Here is an 18,339-nt window from a genome sequence, read left to right on the forward strand (position 1 = left end):
TGAGTGTGGCTAAGGTGTGTCTAAGGTGCTAATCAGGGGTGGTAAGGAGGTTAATGAATAGGGAGACCAGGGTACTTCCCAAGAGCAAAGGCAGGAGTTAAGGTGGATAGGTAAGACTGTGAGCCAGGTAGGTGGCTAAACTCCATAAGAAGGGAGAGAATGGTGAGGACACTTTTGGGGGGTAGACTCCAAAGGAGAGATGGATGAATGATGGCAGTAAGGCAATGTGTATAATTCATAGACTATTGACTTAGAATCAAAAGCACCTGACTGACTACTGGCTTCCTTCGAGTGCCAACTAAAATCTCATCCTTCTACTGGAAGCTTTTCCCAATCCCTCTTAACTCCAGCATCCTCTCTCTTTTAATTATTTCCCATTCATCCCAAACATTGCATGTTTGTATGTATTTGTTTGCTGTCTCCTCCCATTTTAGATTTTGAGCTCCTGACGGCAGGAGCTGTCTTTGGCCTCTTTTTGCATCCCCAGTGCTTAGCACAGCATCTGGTACATAGTAGATGCTTAATGTTTAATTAATGAACTTGAATTCCATCTTACTCTTACTAGCTTCATGACCCTGGGGAAGTCGTACCTCAGCTTCTTCATTTGTAAATCAAAGAGAGGTGGACTTGATGGTCTCTAAGGTCCCTTATCTGTGACCCTATGATATAGCTTACTCCTCCTCCTGATCTAATGAGTTGGAGGACAATAACAAAGGTGCACCCAGTGACCATGGGTGGCATCTCTTGAAAATGCCAGGTTCCCACGAGTGCAAGAAGATGGAAGGAACTTGAGAGGAAGCAGTCTAAAATAAATAAAAGCTTGATAACAATGCAACAGAGTTCCAAAGGGCACAATGGAAGGCATAGGTAAAGTCAAGGAATCCCTGGGGTCCATTGGAGGGAGTTGCTCAGCCATGCGGGGAGCCCGAGGGGACAAGTCCATCACCACTGGGAAGGGGGGGAAGTAGGCCATAGGATTGGAATAGGGCAGGTATTCTGGATTCCCTTCAGTAAGAGTGGAGATGGGGGTCAGGGGTCAGTCAGGAGTGAAAGGTGAGGGGACATTGCCAGAAAAACTGAGGGGGCTCTGGGTGGCCTGGGTTGGGAGAGGATAACCCCGCTTATCTACCTCTACCTGGGATGCTCCGAGCTCCCTGGATGGGCTCTCTCTTAAGACCATAATGATATCCTATCCCAGCTCCTCCTCTTTCAATGTTGAAATCCTACCCCTGAACCCACCAGTATCTGATGACTTTTCCTCACTCAGACCTCTAATACCCTATGCATTATTCTGAATTGTAGTTTTTGTGTTGTGTATCCCTATCACAATGCCAGGAAGGGAGCATAAAAAGCTCAATGATCAGAGGAACCGTGGCCCATGTTGTTGTCCAGTTGTTTTCAGTCATGTCCAACGCTTTGTGACCCCATTTGAGGTTTTCTTGGCAAAGATACTGGAGTAGTTTGCCATTTCTTTCTCCAGCTCATTTTACAGATGAGGAAACTGAGGCAAATGGGTTAAGTCACTTGCCTAGGGTCACACAGCTAGTAAACGAGGACAGATTTGCACTCAGAAAGATGAGTCTTCCTGACTCCAGGCCCAGCACTCTGTCCACTGTGCCATCTTGCTGTCCCATGGCCCATGTAAACTCTGTATCTGCCCCAGTGCTTAAGTACAGTGCTGGACATACAAATATGGAAAACTGAATTGAACTGAATTGCATTAAGTTTTAGACTGAATTCCATATTGGCAGGACGCCTTGGACAACGGTACTGTTCCCAAGGAATTAACTCTGTTCTCATCCCACGTCATTATTTTGCCTAACTGAGATTGGTAGAGTCTTCCTTTTGTAGAAGATAACATAGGTGCCGCAATAAAAGTAAGAATTTCATAAGTACATGAGAATTATTAATTGCTATGAGAAAAAAATGGAAAAATACTTCCAGTCATGGGGTGGGGAACAAAGGGGAAGAGGAAAACCAACAGGAATATTTTTCAGTATAATCAGCCCTGTCTACACATCCCACGAAATCCATGTAAATCAATACCTACAAAGTCTGACTATAAAACAATGCAAATTTCCATACAGCATATGATCATCAGTCTCATTACTTTGCAACCATATAATTTACATCAGAAACATCTATGTGTCACTATACATGTGGGGGGGGCAACAAAAAAAATATCATGGCTATTTATTTCAAGGTGATTTTAAAAACTGAAACCTATCAAAAACAAGTACATTCATATTTTATTTTCAAATAGATCAACAAGGAACAATCAGTCTGTTCTGTGGTCGAATAATACTTATGCATAAATTAGAAAGCAATGGCAGAGTTTCACTTTGCAGAACTTTATTACATTTTTCAAAGCTCCACTCCCCATTACAGCAGTCCTTGAGCATCACTGTCTGGTGCTGGATTCCAGCAAGTCTTTTGCTTCATTTATTTTGGTTGCTAAATAAGGAGATCCACCTGAGAGGACAAAGAAAAACAAACGAATTAAAATATACTTCATTATGACAGATTTTTTAAAGACCCAAATTTAGAAAAACACTCCTAATTATAATTCTCTCATATTTTCTTATGCATTCATCCTCTGACAAATTGTTTCACAAGCTGGCTAAATATCAAAACAGTATAAATTAAACTTGTATGGTGAAGCACCACTGACATCCAACAATCAAAGACTTAGCCACTGTGAAGAAAAAAAACACCGAAAAAAGTTGTAATCTGGAATAATTTGAAAAACACACACAGATTTCACCAGGAAGACATTTATGATGGCTTTTAAAAAACTCCTATGGCGAGCTCTTCTTTCTCAACTAATTTTTAAAGAGTAGAATAACTGTATGAGACTAAGAGCTATTCTCTGATGATTAAGGGATCGAAGATTATAAATAAACAGTTTGCAAAAGAATTGCACACTACCGGATAAACAACCAAACGTTAGAATGCTCAGGCAGATAAAATACGTCTGAGGCTCCACCTCACGCCCCGCAAACTGAGAAAGACAGGAAAAGGCAGAAATAGTCAGGAGACAGGTACACTGATAGGCCATTGGCAGACCTGCGCACGGTCCAGCCATTAGGAATGAGATCTGGAATTGTGCTTTTAGAAGTGACTAAAATGTCTGTGCCCTTTTCCTAGAGATACTGCTGTTAGCTATGTACCTGCTCCAAACAGGAGACAAAAAGAGAAAGAACAGTCTCGTAGGAGCACATTTTGTGGTATTAAAAAAAATCGGAAACAAATTAGGTAATTGTGGAATGGCTAAACCAATTCTGGCACATGAAGGCAGTAACACATACTGTAACACTGCTGATGGAGCTGTGAACTGGTCCAGCCACTCTGGAAAGCAATGCAGAGCTATGCCCCAAGGGGTTACCAACCTGCACACAGTCGCTAACCCAGGGCCCACACCATTAATGGGCCTACCCCAAATATATCAAAAAGTGAAAAAAAAAGAATCTGCACGCACAAAAATACTTCTAGCAGCTCTTTCTGTCATAGCAAAGAACTAGAAACTAAAGGAGTAAGCAACAACTGGGGAATAGGTGAATGAATCATGGTATATTTATAGCAGCTCAGTGGCGCAGCGGATGACAGCACCTGGGGCTTAGGGTCATGAAGACTAGAGTTCAGATCTTGCCTGAGATACTGACTAGCTGTGTGACCCTACTTGTGACTCAGTTTCCTCATTTGTAAAACTGAGATAGTAATACAATCTGCCGTGGTTGTGAGGATCAAAGTGAAGAGTTTTGCAAACCTTAATGCACTCTACAAACGCTAGCAATGATGAAGATGATAAATGGAATGGACTCCTACTGTGCCACAAAGATGATTCAATGAAACCAAACTGTATGAACTTGGGCAGGAAGAAAGGAGCAGAATAAGGGGAACAATTTATATAATAACAATACTGTAAAAACAACTTTGAAAGTCTCAGGAACTCTGATCAGCACAATGACGAGCCGTTAATTCGGAGGACCAATGATAAAACATGCTAGCCACCCTCTGACAGAGACATGATGGACTCGGTACAGAGTGAGGAATAATCTTTTGGATGTGGCCAATGTGTGAACTTGACTACGAATATTTTCTACCAGAGTTTTGTTTTTGTTCTCTTTTTCAATGGTGAGAGGTAGGGGCAGGAGGGAGAAAAAATCATTTTCTGTTAATTAAAAACCTAGTTCAAAAAAGAAGATTACTGTGCCATAATAAACAGTGGATACAAAGAATTCAGAGAAACACGGGAAGCCTTATATAAATTGATGCAGAGTATAGCACGCCGAGGAAAACAATACAATTACTATAAGGCTGTAAATGGAAAGGACAATGAAAAAGAGACTGAATCATTATAATGACCGAGTCCAGCCTGAGAGAAGAGTGGAGAAAATATGTCTCACCCTCCTTTCATTTCAGAGGTGGGGAGCTATGGGTAAGAAATATTGCACATCCTGTCAAACTCAGCTGACGGTTTGACAGGTTTTGCTGACCTGTTTTTATTCTCTTTCTTGTTTAATCTTTGTTACAAGCAGTGGTTTGCTGGGTGGTGAGAGAAGGAGCTAAATTTGAAAATAACAAAAGGCATTAATAATAACAAAAACATTTTTAAAAGAAAAAAACGAGACACTCGTTTGTTCAGGAAGATGTCAGGAAGACTGACGAGAGGACACTGACACAGGATCTTTCAAGGTCTTTTCAAACCTTGTGACACTTATGAAAACAGTAGTCACTCCCTTTAGGGAAGCCATTAGAGAACAGTTGTGCAGTCCTTAGCTCTAAAAACACACTCATGGGCTCAAAGAGGTGCGTGTGCTGTTGATGACAGTAATAAAAGTACGCACAGAGAGGCTCACTGTCCTATGAAATGATACTTGCAGAAAGCTGCAGATTTCAGACCTAGGTCTATGCCCTAAAATGTAATGAGGTCAGTCCTTCTTTAGTGCTCTTTTATACAATGATATCTCTCTTGAGCAATGATAAAACAAGGAAAACTGAGGTGAATTTTTTGATGTGGAACTCTTATAAAGGATAAACAGAGCCCATCTCGCTTCTGATTTGACACAGAAATAATCAGTCCCCAAATATCATACTAAAGCTACTTAAAACAGGAGAGGTCTTCGAACTTCGAATCTTGAACAGTCACTGCTTATTGCTCCACCTAACAACTGACTGCAATCTTTTGTGTTCATCTTTTTATTCCCCACCCACCTTGAGTGCTAACCATCTGTCTACAGTTGCTGAAAATATCGTTTCCATCAGTAGCTCACCACATACTCACATACACCTATATGTCATTTGTGAAAATATTTTTTGTTTCTTTCCTAATAGGAATGCGTGCTCAGGATGGGTCTATCGTAGGCACTGGTTCTTATGAATGAAAAATGAAGGAGACAGAAGGAAGGGAAAAATGAAAGCTCTACAAGCTTGGGGTTTGGATGGGTGGAGAGGAAAATGTTGGAAGTAGTTATATTTAGCCTTCTGCCCTTGAGGACTCCACCGACATTTTCATATCAAGATCTGAATCACTGTAAACACTCATTACTGAATATATCATATAGTGTCAAACCATGTCCTTGAATACAAAATGAGGGTTCCTAATAAAGTCAATGAAGATCTTACAGATGTGCTTGGGAACACAAAGTTTAAAGAAAGGTTCTAGGGGGCAGGGGGAAGGAGACTTTCAATAGGAAATAATAATTCTTTGCACTTAAGTAGTTTAAAACCTTTGTAGTGACGGGCTAGTGCCAAACATTACATAGGCACGTTATAAATAATACATGAGGTGAACTTTTGAAATAGTCTATTAATTCATCTGCACAAAATTCTGGATGGTTAAATGGTAAGTTGTGATATGCTCATTTATCTGATAGAGAAACTAAGGCACAGAGGGCCAGATCCCCTGCCAAATGTCAATGAGCTGATCTCCCACCAAGAAAATATTTCAATTCCATGCAATTCAATACAATAAACATTATTAATGTGCTAGGCACTGTGCTAGGTGGTAGGGATACCAAGACAAATAAGAAACACTCCAGGGTGCCAGCACTAACAAGGTGGGGGAAGTGTAAGAACAATGCTGCTTGCCGCTCCTGTGACTGTGTAAGGCCAACAACACCAGCACACAGGAGGGCTGCCAGCACAAGTTCTTTGATCTGCTTTTCTAAGGAAAGCAACTTTAAGGGGTTTACAATCTCACTTTAATTAAACATACATATACCATTCACTTAGTTCAGGGGGAAAAGTCAGCACCGTGAACTTCAGAGAAAATACTAACGGAAATTACAAAAAGGATTACGAACACAGAGAATAACAAAAACCAACAGACAGGCTTCTGTCTGACCAAATCACAACGCACAGTTACCAGAGAGAGAAGCACCAACATCTTGGTTTTCAAAGCCGGGGCAGGGGTTGGAGGGGCAGGGGTTGGGGGGCCCGGTGGCTTTTAACGGCTACCTAGACTCTCACGTGGCCAAACCACATGACCACTCTTCCGATGAGGGAAACCCCCAAGACAAAATGCCAACCTCAGAGCAGATATATACATTTCTCAGGATCAGAGGACATCACTACTATGCGACTCAAACTCATGCAACTTAGTCTTTCTTGTGACTTAAGCAGGTCATCAAAGACTCCAGATTCAACCAGACTTTTGATTGAAACAAAGGCAAGACTCAATCAAAGGCACTCCAATCACCTTAGCGCTGAGAAGCACTCAAACAAAAAACAGCAAAAAATCCCACCCTGCTTGGCATTACGGAAAGTCAGGAGAGGCTTCCCAAAAGAAGTGGCACTTGGTTGAGCCTTGAAGGGAGGAAGGGAATTCCAAGAGAGGAGAGAGGGAAGACACGAAGAAGGAGAACATTCTCAGGCAAGGGAGATAGTATGTGCAAGAGCACAGAATGGGGACACTGAAGGTTGAATATGGGAAATAAACAGCAAAGGGGATGGTTTTCCTGGAACGTAAAGTATGGGAGAATAATGTGAAATCAGTCTAGAAAGACAAGATGGAACCAGACTGTGGAAGGTGTTAAATTCCTCTATCCTAGAAGCAACAGGGAACTACAAGATTCTCGAGCAAGGGAATAAAATGGTCAGATCTAATTCTCTGGAATATCATTTTGGCAGCTGTGTGGAACATGAATTGGAGAAGAAATAAAATGGAAGCAGTGAGACCAGCTGCAGCAGTCCAAGTAAGAGATGGTGAGGGCTGGAAATAGGGTGGTGGTCATGTGAATTAAAGGGGTTAAGTGTAAGACCTCCTGAATTTAAGCCTGGCACACAAGGGACTGAGGGATGAAGATACTCTAATGTTGACCAGAAGGACGGCAGCAGGCTTCACGGTAGAATGGACTTGGCGTCAGGAAGATCTGGATCCAATCCCACCTTGGGCAGTCATTAGCTGTTAGAGCTAAGTTTCCTCCTCTGCAAAATGAGTAAGTTCTGCTGGATGATCTCTAGAGAATTTCCCACTCTCCTCCTAGGATACAATGATGTCCTCGGCAGAAAGAGAAAAGTTCGGAGCAAAGATAGCCAAGGAGGTTTAGGAGGAGAGATGAGATTTATTTTGGACATGCTGAGTGTGAGCCTCTGGAATACACACAAGAAGATCACCAAAAGGCAGCTGTTAACGTGGGCCTGGATCTCTAGGGACAGCGGTGAAGTTCTGTGAGCTGTGTGCGTAGAGCGAACAACTGATTTCATGGGGCTGTAAATCACTGAGATGCTGTGGGTGGGCAGAGAAGAGGAGAGGGTCCAGGACAGAGCTGTGGGGTACATTCACACACAAGGGACGGGGGACAGAAGATCTCACAGACAGGTAGAGAGGAAATGAGGAGAGAGAAATGTCATGAAAGCCCAGGGAGGAGAGAGAATCCAAGAGGAGGGAGTAGTCAATGATGTTGAATGCTACAGAGGAAAGAAGACTGAAAAAAGGCCATGGTTTTAGGCAAGGGTTGGTATCACTGAATGGCAGCTGAACTCTGATTAACTGCAAGGACTAATCTTGGTCTGGGAAGAGAGATGACCACATCTGTCTTTACTTCCCTCCTCCCCATAAAGAATTAAGAGACAACAGATGCAGAAGATTTCATGAACTGCCAGTCTCCCTTTTTTTTTTCTTCTCTTAACATTTTCCTTTATTAAAAGCAAGGTTCAGTGGTGGCTGGTGCTGGGGATATTGGGAAATGACTGTAAGAAACAAATACCACCAAGAAAACCTTTAAAAAAATGATTACATCCTTGCCCCCAAGGGTAAAAAAAAATAAAGACAAGGCTAATCAACGGCAAAGAATCTAAGGGACAGAATCTAAAAAAATGCATTTAAAAAAAGATTAAGCATCTATCCCATACTCTACTGTGGGAGATGACATAAACAGATTGTGAGAAACCCTAAGGAGCTTTTGATCTAAGGATGACAATAAAAACATTCTCAGCATAGTGAAGTTTATGTCAATACATCAGCAAATTATGAAAAACCATCGATAGAGTACCATATACAACATACTGATGTATAAAGCAAAGTAGAAAACACTGTTAAAAATGTTTCTGAGTAGTTTTCCTTTTTTTATTCATACTTTCTTATATGAGGGGGGAGGTGGAGACAGGGACACAACTTAGAAAAAAGGGAAACAATTATATGGCAATAAATTTAACAATCTAAATGAAAGTGATGTATATCTACAAAAATATAAATTACCCAAATTAACAGAAGAAGAAATAAAATACTTAAATAACCCAATCTTAGAAAAAGAAATTGAACAAGCCATCAATGAACTTCCTAAGAAAAAATCCCCAGGAACAGATGGATTCACAACTGAAGTCTAGCAAACATTAAAAGAACAAGTAATCCCAATACTATATAAACTTTTTGAAAAAATAGACAAAGGAGCCCTACCAAATTCCTTTTACAACACAAAGATGGTATTGACACCTAAATTAGGAAGAGTCAAAACAGAGAAAGAAAAGTATAGACCAATTTTCCTAATGAGTAGTGGTGTAAAAATTTTAAATAAAATACCAGCTAAGAGATTACAGCAATATATCTCAAGGATAATACACTATGACTGGGTGGGATTTATACCAGGAATGCAAGGCTGGTTCAATATTAGGAAAATTATCAGCATAATTGACCATATCAATAACAAACTCAACAAAAATGATATGATTATCTCAATAGATGTATTTGACAAAATACAGCACCCATTCCTACTAAAAACACTAGAGAGCATAGGAATAAATGGAGCTTACCTTAAAATGATAAGTAATATTTATCTGAAATGGGGATAAGTTAGAAGCCTTCCCAATATAATCAGGAATGAAGCAAAGATGCAAATTGTCACCTCTATTATTTAATACTGTACTAAAAGTGTTAGCTATAGCAATAAGAGAAGAAAAAGAAATTAAAGGAATTAAAATAGGCAATGAGGAAACAAAACTATTACTCTCTGCAGATGATATGATGCTATACTTAGAAAATCCTAGAGAATCAACAACAAAAAAATACTTGAAATTATTAACAATTTTAGCAAAGTTGCAAGACACAAAATAAATCCACATAAATCATCAGCATTTCTATATATTACAAAGTCTAGCGCAAGAGACAAAAAGAGAAATTCCATTTAAAATAACTGTAGACAATATAAAATGCTTGGGAGCCTACCTGACAAGATAAACCCAGGAATTACATGAACACAACTATTAAAACACTTCATGCAAATAAAGTCAGATCTAAACAACTGGAATAATATTAATTGCTCATGGGTGGACTGAACCAATATAATAAAAATGACAATTCTACCCAAATTAATCTATTTATTCAGTGCCATACCAATCAAACTATCACAAAATTATCTTATAGAGCTAGAAAGAATAATAACAAAATTCATCTGGAAGAACAAAAGCTCAAGGATATCAAGGGAATCAATGAAAAAAATGCAAAAGAAAGTAGTCTAGCCATACCAGATCTCAAACTGTATTACAAAGTGGTAATTATCTAAAAAACATGATACTGGCTAAGAAAAAGAGTGGTGGATTCATAGAATAGATTAGGTACAAATTACATTATAGTAAATGACCATAGTAATCTAGTATATGATAAATCCAAAGATTCAACCTTTTGGAACAAAAACTCATCATCTGACAAAAACTGCTGAAAAACTGGAAAGCACTATGGTAGGAACTAGGTAGGGACAAACATCTCACACCATATGCCAAGATAAGGTCAAAATGGGTACATGATTTACACCTAAAAGGTGACAGCATAAGCAAATTAAGAGAGCATGGAATAGTTTTATCTGTCAGGCTGTATTATTAATGTACTTTTTGCTTGATGGGAAGATCCATTAATAGGCCCATGTGACTTGCTTACGTCACATGGAAACCTAAGTCACATAAGCCTGGGTCATGAGGGTTGTGATGCTCTCTGACCCTGAAGAAGTATATATATATATATATATGTGTGTGTGTATATATATATACATACATATATATATATACACATACATACACATACATATACATATACATATATATATATACACATACATACACACACACATATATATATATATATATATATATATATATATATATATATATATATATATGTACTCAGAGGTTGGCATTTTGCTGTGGGGCTCACCCATGTGAAGAATGTTTATGAGATATGAGATATAGCCAGATTAGACTCTGGGTAGCCATTAAGGAGCCCCCCAGCTTTGAAAACCCAGATGTTGATGCTTCTCTCTCTGGTAATTATGTATGTATTGCTATGGACAGTTAGAAACCCTGTGTGATGATTTGTGTTATTTGCTCTGTTTATATAATTTCTGCTTGTAATTTCTGTTTGTATTTGCTCTGAAGTTCAGGGTGTTGACTTTCCCCTGAACTAAGTGAATGGTGTGTGTGTGTGTGTGTGTGTGTGTATATACATATATACATATATATGTATATACACACATACACAGATGTTTGATTAAAGTAAGATTGCTGACCTCTTTAAAGTTGCTTTTCTTCAGAAAAGCAGATCAAAGAACCTGTGCTAGCAACCCTCCTGTGTGCTGGTATTACTGTTCTTATACCCCCACAGCAGCTGCAAGCAACATCATTGTTAAACAGATTTATGGATAACAGAAAAAAATAGTACAAAAGAAGATATAGAGAGCATTACAAAATGTAAAATAGATAATTTTGATTAAATAAAATTTAAAAAGTTTTTGCACAAACAAAACCAATGTAACCAAAATTATAAGGAAAGCAGAAAACTGGGGGAAAATTTTGCAACAAGTATCTCTGACAAAGGCCTCATTTTTCAAATATATAAAGAACTGAGTCAAATTTATAAAAATACAAGTCATTTCCCAATTGACAAATGGTCAAAGGACATGAACAGGCAGGTTTCAGATAAGAAATCAAAGCTACCTATAGTCATGTGAAAAAATGCTCTAAATCACTATTAGAGAAATGCAAACTAAAACAGTTTTGATGTACTACCTCATACCTATCGGATTGGCTAATATGACAAAAAAGGAAAATGTTGGATGCTGGAGGGGATGTGGGAAAACTGGGACACTAATGCACACTGTTGGTGGGGTTGTGAACTGATCCAACCATTCTGGAGAGCAATGTGAAATTATGCCCAAAGAGCTACGAAAATTGTGCATAATACCTTTTGACATAGCAATACTACTACTACTACTAAATCCCAAAGACATCCAAAAAAAGGTGAAAGGACCTATTTGTACAGAAATATTTATAGCAGCTCTTTTTGTGGGGACTAAGAATTGGAAATGGAAGGGATGTCAATCAACTGGGGAATGGCTAAACAAACTGTGGTATGTGATTATAATATTGTGCTAGAAAAAATGACAAGCAGGATAATTTCAGAAAAACCTGGAAAGACTTACATGAACTGATGCATAGCGAAGTGGACAAACCAGAAGAATTCTACACAGTAAAGCATTATTGTTCAATGAAGAACTGTGAATAACTTAGCTATTCTCATCAATACAAGATAATCCCAAAGGACTAATAATGAAGCATACTATCTGCCTCCAGAGAAAAAATTTATATTGTTTGAATATAGATTGAAGCATGCTGCTTTTCACTTTCTTTCATTTTTTTTCCCTTTTAATCGAGTCTTCTTGTACAAAATGACTAATATGGAAATGTTTTACATAATTGCACACGTATAACCAATATATGATTGCTTGCCATCTCAGGGACGGGGCAGGGTAGGGACAGAGACAGGAATAGAATTTGAAACTCAAAACTTTAAATAAAAATAAGAAGATAGGGAAAGAAAAGCAGAGGTAACAAAAGAATAAGGAAGGGAGGAGAAATAAAGAAGTATAGGACAATTAGATTTGAAATGCTGACAAACAAAAAGTGAAGAGGAAAAAAGGAAAAGACAAAGAACAGAACAAACAACTTCAGTTGAATTCTGAGTTCTGGTCCACATGATGACATGAAGCCTGTGGTGGGAGGAGTTTGCTGAACAGTTGGAGCAGAGCTATGAGGCAGTTGGTGAGAGTAGTTAAGAGCTGAAGGAGAGAGGAAGCAGTCAGCTAGCTGGAACACAGCTTGGAGATTGTGGCAGGAGTGGCAACGGTGGCAGGTGCTACAAAAAAAGCAGGACTGACCCTTGTGGAGACCGGAGAGTGCTGAGCAGGAGTTTGAGGCCAGTGGGTGGTCTTCTTGCTGGAGAGCCCTGGCATTGGTGGGGAAGCACCAGCACGGCTTGGCTTGCTGCCATAATGTTTTTCTGTGGCCTCCTGGTCACTATTGTGAGACGGGCATACTGGTTTTGGAAGGTTCTTGCCAGGATGTCAAATTGGGGACACTGGTCCGTGGGTCTGCTACTTCTGAGTTTCAATAAATGCTTTAACTCCTCTGCCTTCTACTTAGAGAATTCCTTATATCCTGCGATTCTGGACCATTCGGGCATATTCATGGTTATCTTCGAAGTCATGAATTCTGCCTTAATGATATATACTTGGCTGGTAGATATTTCAAATCCATGAGTAGAGGATTAACAATCTTGTTCAAACTTATTCAACTCTCCAAACTTGGGAGGCTTAAATTCTTTCCTCGCTGCAGCCTTCATCTCTGTCTGCGGGATGTTGCTACTTAGTTGTACCGACAGCATCTCAAAACTCAACCTGTTTAAACCCATTACCTTTTTCTCAAAGCCAGGCCTTCCCAGAGCCTTCTTTCTTTCTTTTAATTGTATTAGCACTCATTCTCCTTGTCACCCAGGCTTGAAACCTTCAAATAATCTTCGAGTCTTCCCATTCCCTTGTCTTAGTTCTTCTTTGTATTACTTCTCAAATCTGTCTCTTTCTATTCCCATTGCCAGTTCCCTAATAATTATAGAATTCAGATGCATATATTGTTTGCAAAGCACTTTCCTCACAGGACACTCTGAGGCATATATTTTAAGCATTACCTCCAACTTACAGATTAGAAAAATGAAGCTCAGGACTTAAACTTTTTTATGTCATGGTCCCCTTTGGCAGGTAGTGAAAGCTTCTTAGAATAATTTATTTAAAGGTATAAAATCAACTACATAGGAAAACAAAAGAAGCCAATTGTATAATTAACAGTTTTTTTAAAAAGTTTACAGACACCCTGTTAAGAACACAGACATCCAGGTATTCTGATTGCAAATCTAGTACTCCTTCCACTACACAAATCTGCTTCTTAGTACAGCTCTATTTCAATAGTTTCCTACCTGGTTTTCCTACCTCCAATCTCTCTCCTCTCAACACTCCTATCTGACTAATTTTACTAAAGAAATAGGCTTTTTATATGAGATCCCCATGCCCCCAAACTTTCAATGGCTCCAAAGTCAAGTAGCAGGCTGGCAGAATGAGCAAACAAAAAAGAACTTGAATATAGAGGCCTCGATAAACCTAAACATAAAATTAACAAATGGTCAAAAACATAAAGAGAATCAATGGGAAAAATGGGAAGAAAAGGAGCCTAGCAATACCAGATCTTAGACTACACTAAAAAGGTGTAATTATCAAAACACTTTGGTACCGGGAAAGAAATAGGAAGGCTGATCAGTGGAGCAGATTAGATACACAATATACCAAACCAAACAAGCACAGTAGCCTAGGGTTTGATAAACCTCAAGATACCAGCTATTGGTGCAAGAACTCATTATTTGACCAAAAAAAAAAAAACTGTTGGGAAACCTGGAAAGCAGTCTGGCAGAAATTAGGCATAGACCAACAAGATAAGCTCAAAATGAGTGTGTGATTTAAATATAAATATGTTATGTCATAAGCAAATTAGTGGAGTATGTAAGAATTTATCTGTAAGATCTGTAGATATGGGAAGAGTTCACTACCAAACAAGATAAAAGAGTTCAGAGGAGGTAAAATGGACAATTGACTGCATAAATTTTTTTAAATTGCATAAACAAAACAAATGCATCTCAAATTAGAAGAAAAGCAGGAAACTGTGAAAAAAATCTTTGCATCAAGTTTCTCTGATAAATGTCTCATTTCTAAGATATATGTGGAACTGAATCAAATCTACAAGAAAGCTATATTTCAATTAATAAGGGGTCCAAGGACATGAAGAGGCAATTTTCAGCAGAAGAAATCAAAGCTATCAATAGCCATATGAAAAAAAAAATGCTCTAAGTCACTAATAATTTGAGAAATGCAAATTAAAACAACTCTGAGGTACCATCTCCTATCCATTAGAATGAACTAAAAGTTTTTTAAAAAAAGGAAAATGACAAATTCTGGAAGAAATGTGGGAAAACTGATACACTAATGTACCATCAGTGGAGCCATGAATTAGCCCAAACATTCTGGAAAGCAATTTGGAACTATGCCAAAAAAGCTATTAAACTCTCTATGCCTTGTGACCCAGCAATATCGCTCCTAGGTCTACCCCCAAAGAGATCACAGAAAGAGGAAAAAGATTCATATACACAAAAACATTTGCAGCAGCTCTTTTCGTGGTATCAAAGAATTGGAACCTGCAAAGAAGCCCATCAAAAGGGGAACGGCTGAACAGGTTGTAGTATATGAACGTAATGGAATACTGTTGTGCTGAAAGAAATGATAAAGGGGATGGTTTCACAAAAACCTGGGAAGAGTTTTATGAACTGATACAAAGTGAAGTGAGCAGAACCAGGAGAACAATCTACACAGTAAGAGCAATATTGTAAAGATAATCAACTTTGGGAAAACTTAGTAACTCTGAACAACACAATGACCCACTACAGTTCCAAAGGACTAATGATGAAACATGCCTGATGGACTCAGGGTACATTCTGAAGAATATTTTTGGGGGGGAGGAGGGGGGCAATAGCTAATGCAAAAGCTTTATTATTGTTTCCTTGCCTTTTCAGTGGGGGGGAGAAAGGGAGAGGATTTGGAAATTAAAAAAAAAAAAAGAATAAAAAAAGCCACAGTGCTTTAAAAAAATAAAACCAACAACAAAAACAAAGTTTCGTATACAAGTAGGTGTTTAATAAATTTGTCCTATTGCTAATGAATGGTGAGTTACCATTCCATTGCCTCTTTCAATTTAATTTAATTCAAAAAACATTTATTTTATCAAGTTACCAAGTTTTCAATGAAGAAATACTGTTATTTTTCCGTAGGGCAAACAGCTAGGTGTTACAGGTGAAGATATTTATTAATAGTATTTTTATACCACCAACAAATTATAGACAAAATGCTTTCTCACTAATTAAATTTTGTATGGAAAATGATGGCATTCCGAGGTGTTAGCCAGTATGAGAAAGGATAGTCAAGGGTTTTTAAATTAATGGCACTTTCAAAATAACTATGATTTATTGATCACTGCATCTAATAAGTAAGAATACTGACCTAGCAGTAAAAAACAAAGCACTCTTTCCTCCAGACAACACTTACAACTAAGACTGTCTAAGATTTTTCTGTCAATGACAAAGCATTCATTAAGCTATTACTAGGTGCTAAGCACCATGCTCAGTTCTTGGGAAACAAATACAAAAGCGAAGACAGTCCCTGCCCTTGGGAAACTACACAGTGCCTTTAGTGGCCCCAAAGTTTCCCTCTGAAGCAAAGGCATAGCTTTTGAATAACAACATTCTTCTAGTGACGCACAGCTATATATCATAGAACAAAACTGCCCCTAAAGAATAAGACTAGAAGACATCCAAATCCCAGCGAAGCAGCACCTGGCGGGCACGAGGAAGATCCAACATGTTACCAAGAACTTCACACCTGACTTAAGGAGGGGGGCCAGTTACAGTGAAAGGCAAAGCTAACAAATGGATGATCCAGTGCTGTCTATACAATAACAAGACAAGGTGCTAAGGAAGATGTTTGGGGGATCCTAACTGGGCTGCAATCTGTGCTAGGAGAAGGACTATCCACACTGAAGTCGCAGCTCTATCAAAGCTAGAGTTTTGATATTTGTACCTAACAAATATGGAAGGGCAGATGCAAAACCTAATAAAAAAAAAAGGATGAGAAGTGTGATGATGTGTGAGAAAGAATACAGCACCTGGAAGTCGCAAGACCTTGGTTTGAGTATCTCCTTTGTCACATACATTAAACTTCCTGGGTGTAAGAGAAGGGTAACAACACTAGGTGAAGACTGCTTCTGGTGACTAATTCTGTGGTTCTGTGATTTGATTCTATGATCCTCAAGTCAAAAGAGAAGATAATATGCGGGCCTAACCTTTCTGTATGAGCTGAGGTCCACAGGCCCAAACTACTTTCCAGTCCACTGCTTTAGATCCCACTAGTCCATCTCTTGCCATCTTTTCCAGATGAATAACATGAAAGATCTTATAAAACGCTTTGCTATAATCTAAGTAAGGTGTTAATGCATTCCCCTGATCTAGCAGTTTAGTAACCTATCTAAAAAGGAAATCAGGTCGGTCTCTCTGGAATGACCTGTTTTTGATGAAGTCACGCTGGCCATTCATGTTCACCATTTCTATTACTTCTGTTTGGTCTGTGGTTAACAAACAACTTTAAAACCTACACTCTTCGACATTTCAATCTGTGAATCTAGGTCTCTCAAAGTATACCCTATAAGCACATTCTACAGCATGGAATGGTACCTTGTCAAGCCTAGCCTGTCACAAAAATTCCATTGTCCTCTCAGCATCTGACTATAAACCCTTCCCTTGTGTTAGGCCTCAAATATCAGTCATACACTACAGAAGAGCACCTTGAGCTTGCCCCATTTACTTGTACCAGATACAGAAATGGGGTGGGCAAATTCAATATCTAGGTATCTTTAGAAGGAAAGTGCCTGTCTTAGCCAAACTATAACTGTCACTTACGGGGCTCAGTGGTAATCGTGAAAGTTACTGCCCTAATTTCTTCCCACTTTTAGGCTCCTCTGCTATTTTTCCAAACCCACCTCCACTTCACGAGCGATCAAAAGGACAGGCAAATGACAGAGCTTTTGGGCAGGTGATTATAAGGATTCTTGATGCATTATGGTCAACATCTAGAAACATTATAGATGAATTTCAGGGGCAAGGTATGAATTCTTGTAACAATTTTTAACACTCTCTGTTTACTGAGACAAAGCAAATACACCAAAGATGGTAAAAGAAAAACAACAGCAATGAACCTCCAGGTGTGGCAGTATACCCCTGTAACCCTTGTTACTCTGAGGTTGTGGGAGTTCTGAGCTGTCATGCTATCCACACGGAGTCTAGCACCAATCTAGGTTTTCCTGACTCCAAGGCCTTCTCTCAAACCACTATACCATGTTTGCTGCCTTCTAACATACTCCTATTTTTTCTCTTGATAAATATTTTTATTAAAATTGTATGCCTTCCAATCGTTATTTACACAGATGCAAGAGCTATCAAGTCTAAATTCTCTCTTCCATTTAGTGTTTTATTTCCTTCCTTTCCTTAACTTGGAGCAGTTTTATTAAAAATACATACAATTCACTTTTCCTTATTTCCTCTGATTCTACTTCCCCATTAAATAAAAACCAAAGGTAATCTGGAATCAGAGGACCAACATCAAACCCTTGTTCTACCACTCACTCACTGGGTAACCTTGGACAGATTAACATCTTTAAGACTCAGTTTCCTCATCGATCAAGTGGGGATATACTTGGCACAACCTACTTAAGAGAACTGTTGTGAGGATCAAATGAAAGCATACATGCCAGTGTTTCATAATTGAAGTGACATAAGCATGAACTATTACAATGGTTAAATTTTAAAATGCAATCTGAATGAAAACTTAGTCACGAGATAAGAAATATAGATATAGGTCTTCACAAACCAAATAGAACAGTGCAAATCATTAAATGGTATAGTAAGATATGGTTAGTATATTGCATGGA

The 18,339-nt window shown here is 38.7% G+C and overlaps 1 protein-coding gene across 1 annotated transcript in view; it reads right to left on the bottom strand.

The window, feature by feature from the left end:
• Window positions 1-2,237: 2,237 nt before the first annotated feature.
• Window positions 2,238-18,339, bottom strand: part of DNAJC15 (DnaJ heat shock protein family (Hsp40) member C15) — a 56,878-nt gene continuing 40,776 nt past the window's right edge. Inside the window, exon 6 of the mRNA XM_036756755.1 lies at window positions 2,238-2,472. Coding sequence (XP_036612650.1) covers window positions 2,402-2,472 — 71 coding nt within the window. The 3' untranslated portion in view covers window positions 2,238-2,401. The remainder of the gene's footprint in view (window positions 2,473-18,339) is intronic.

The sequence above is a fragment of the Trichosurus vulpecula genome, chromosome 4 (genome assembly GCF_011100635.1).
Source record: "Trichosurus vulpecula isolate mTriVul1 chromosome 4, mTriVul1.pri, whole genome shotgun sequence".
In the NCBI taxonomy this organism is placed as follows: domain Eukaryota; kingdom Metazoa; phylum Chordata; class Mammalia; order Diprotodontia; family Phalangeridae; genus Trichosurus; species Trichosurus vulpecula.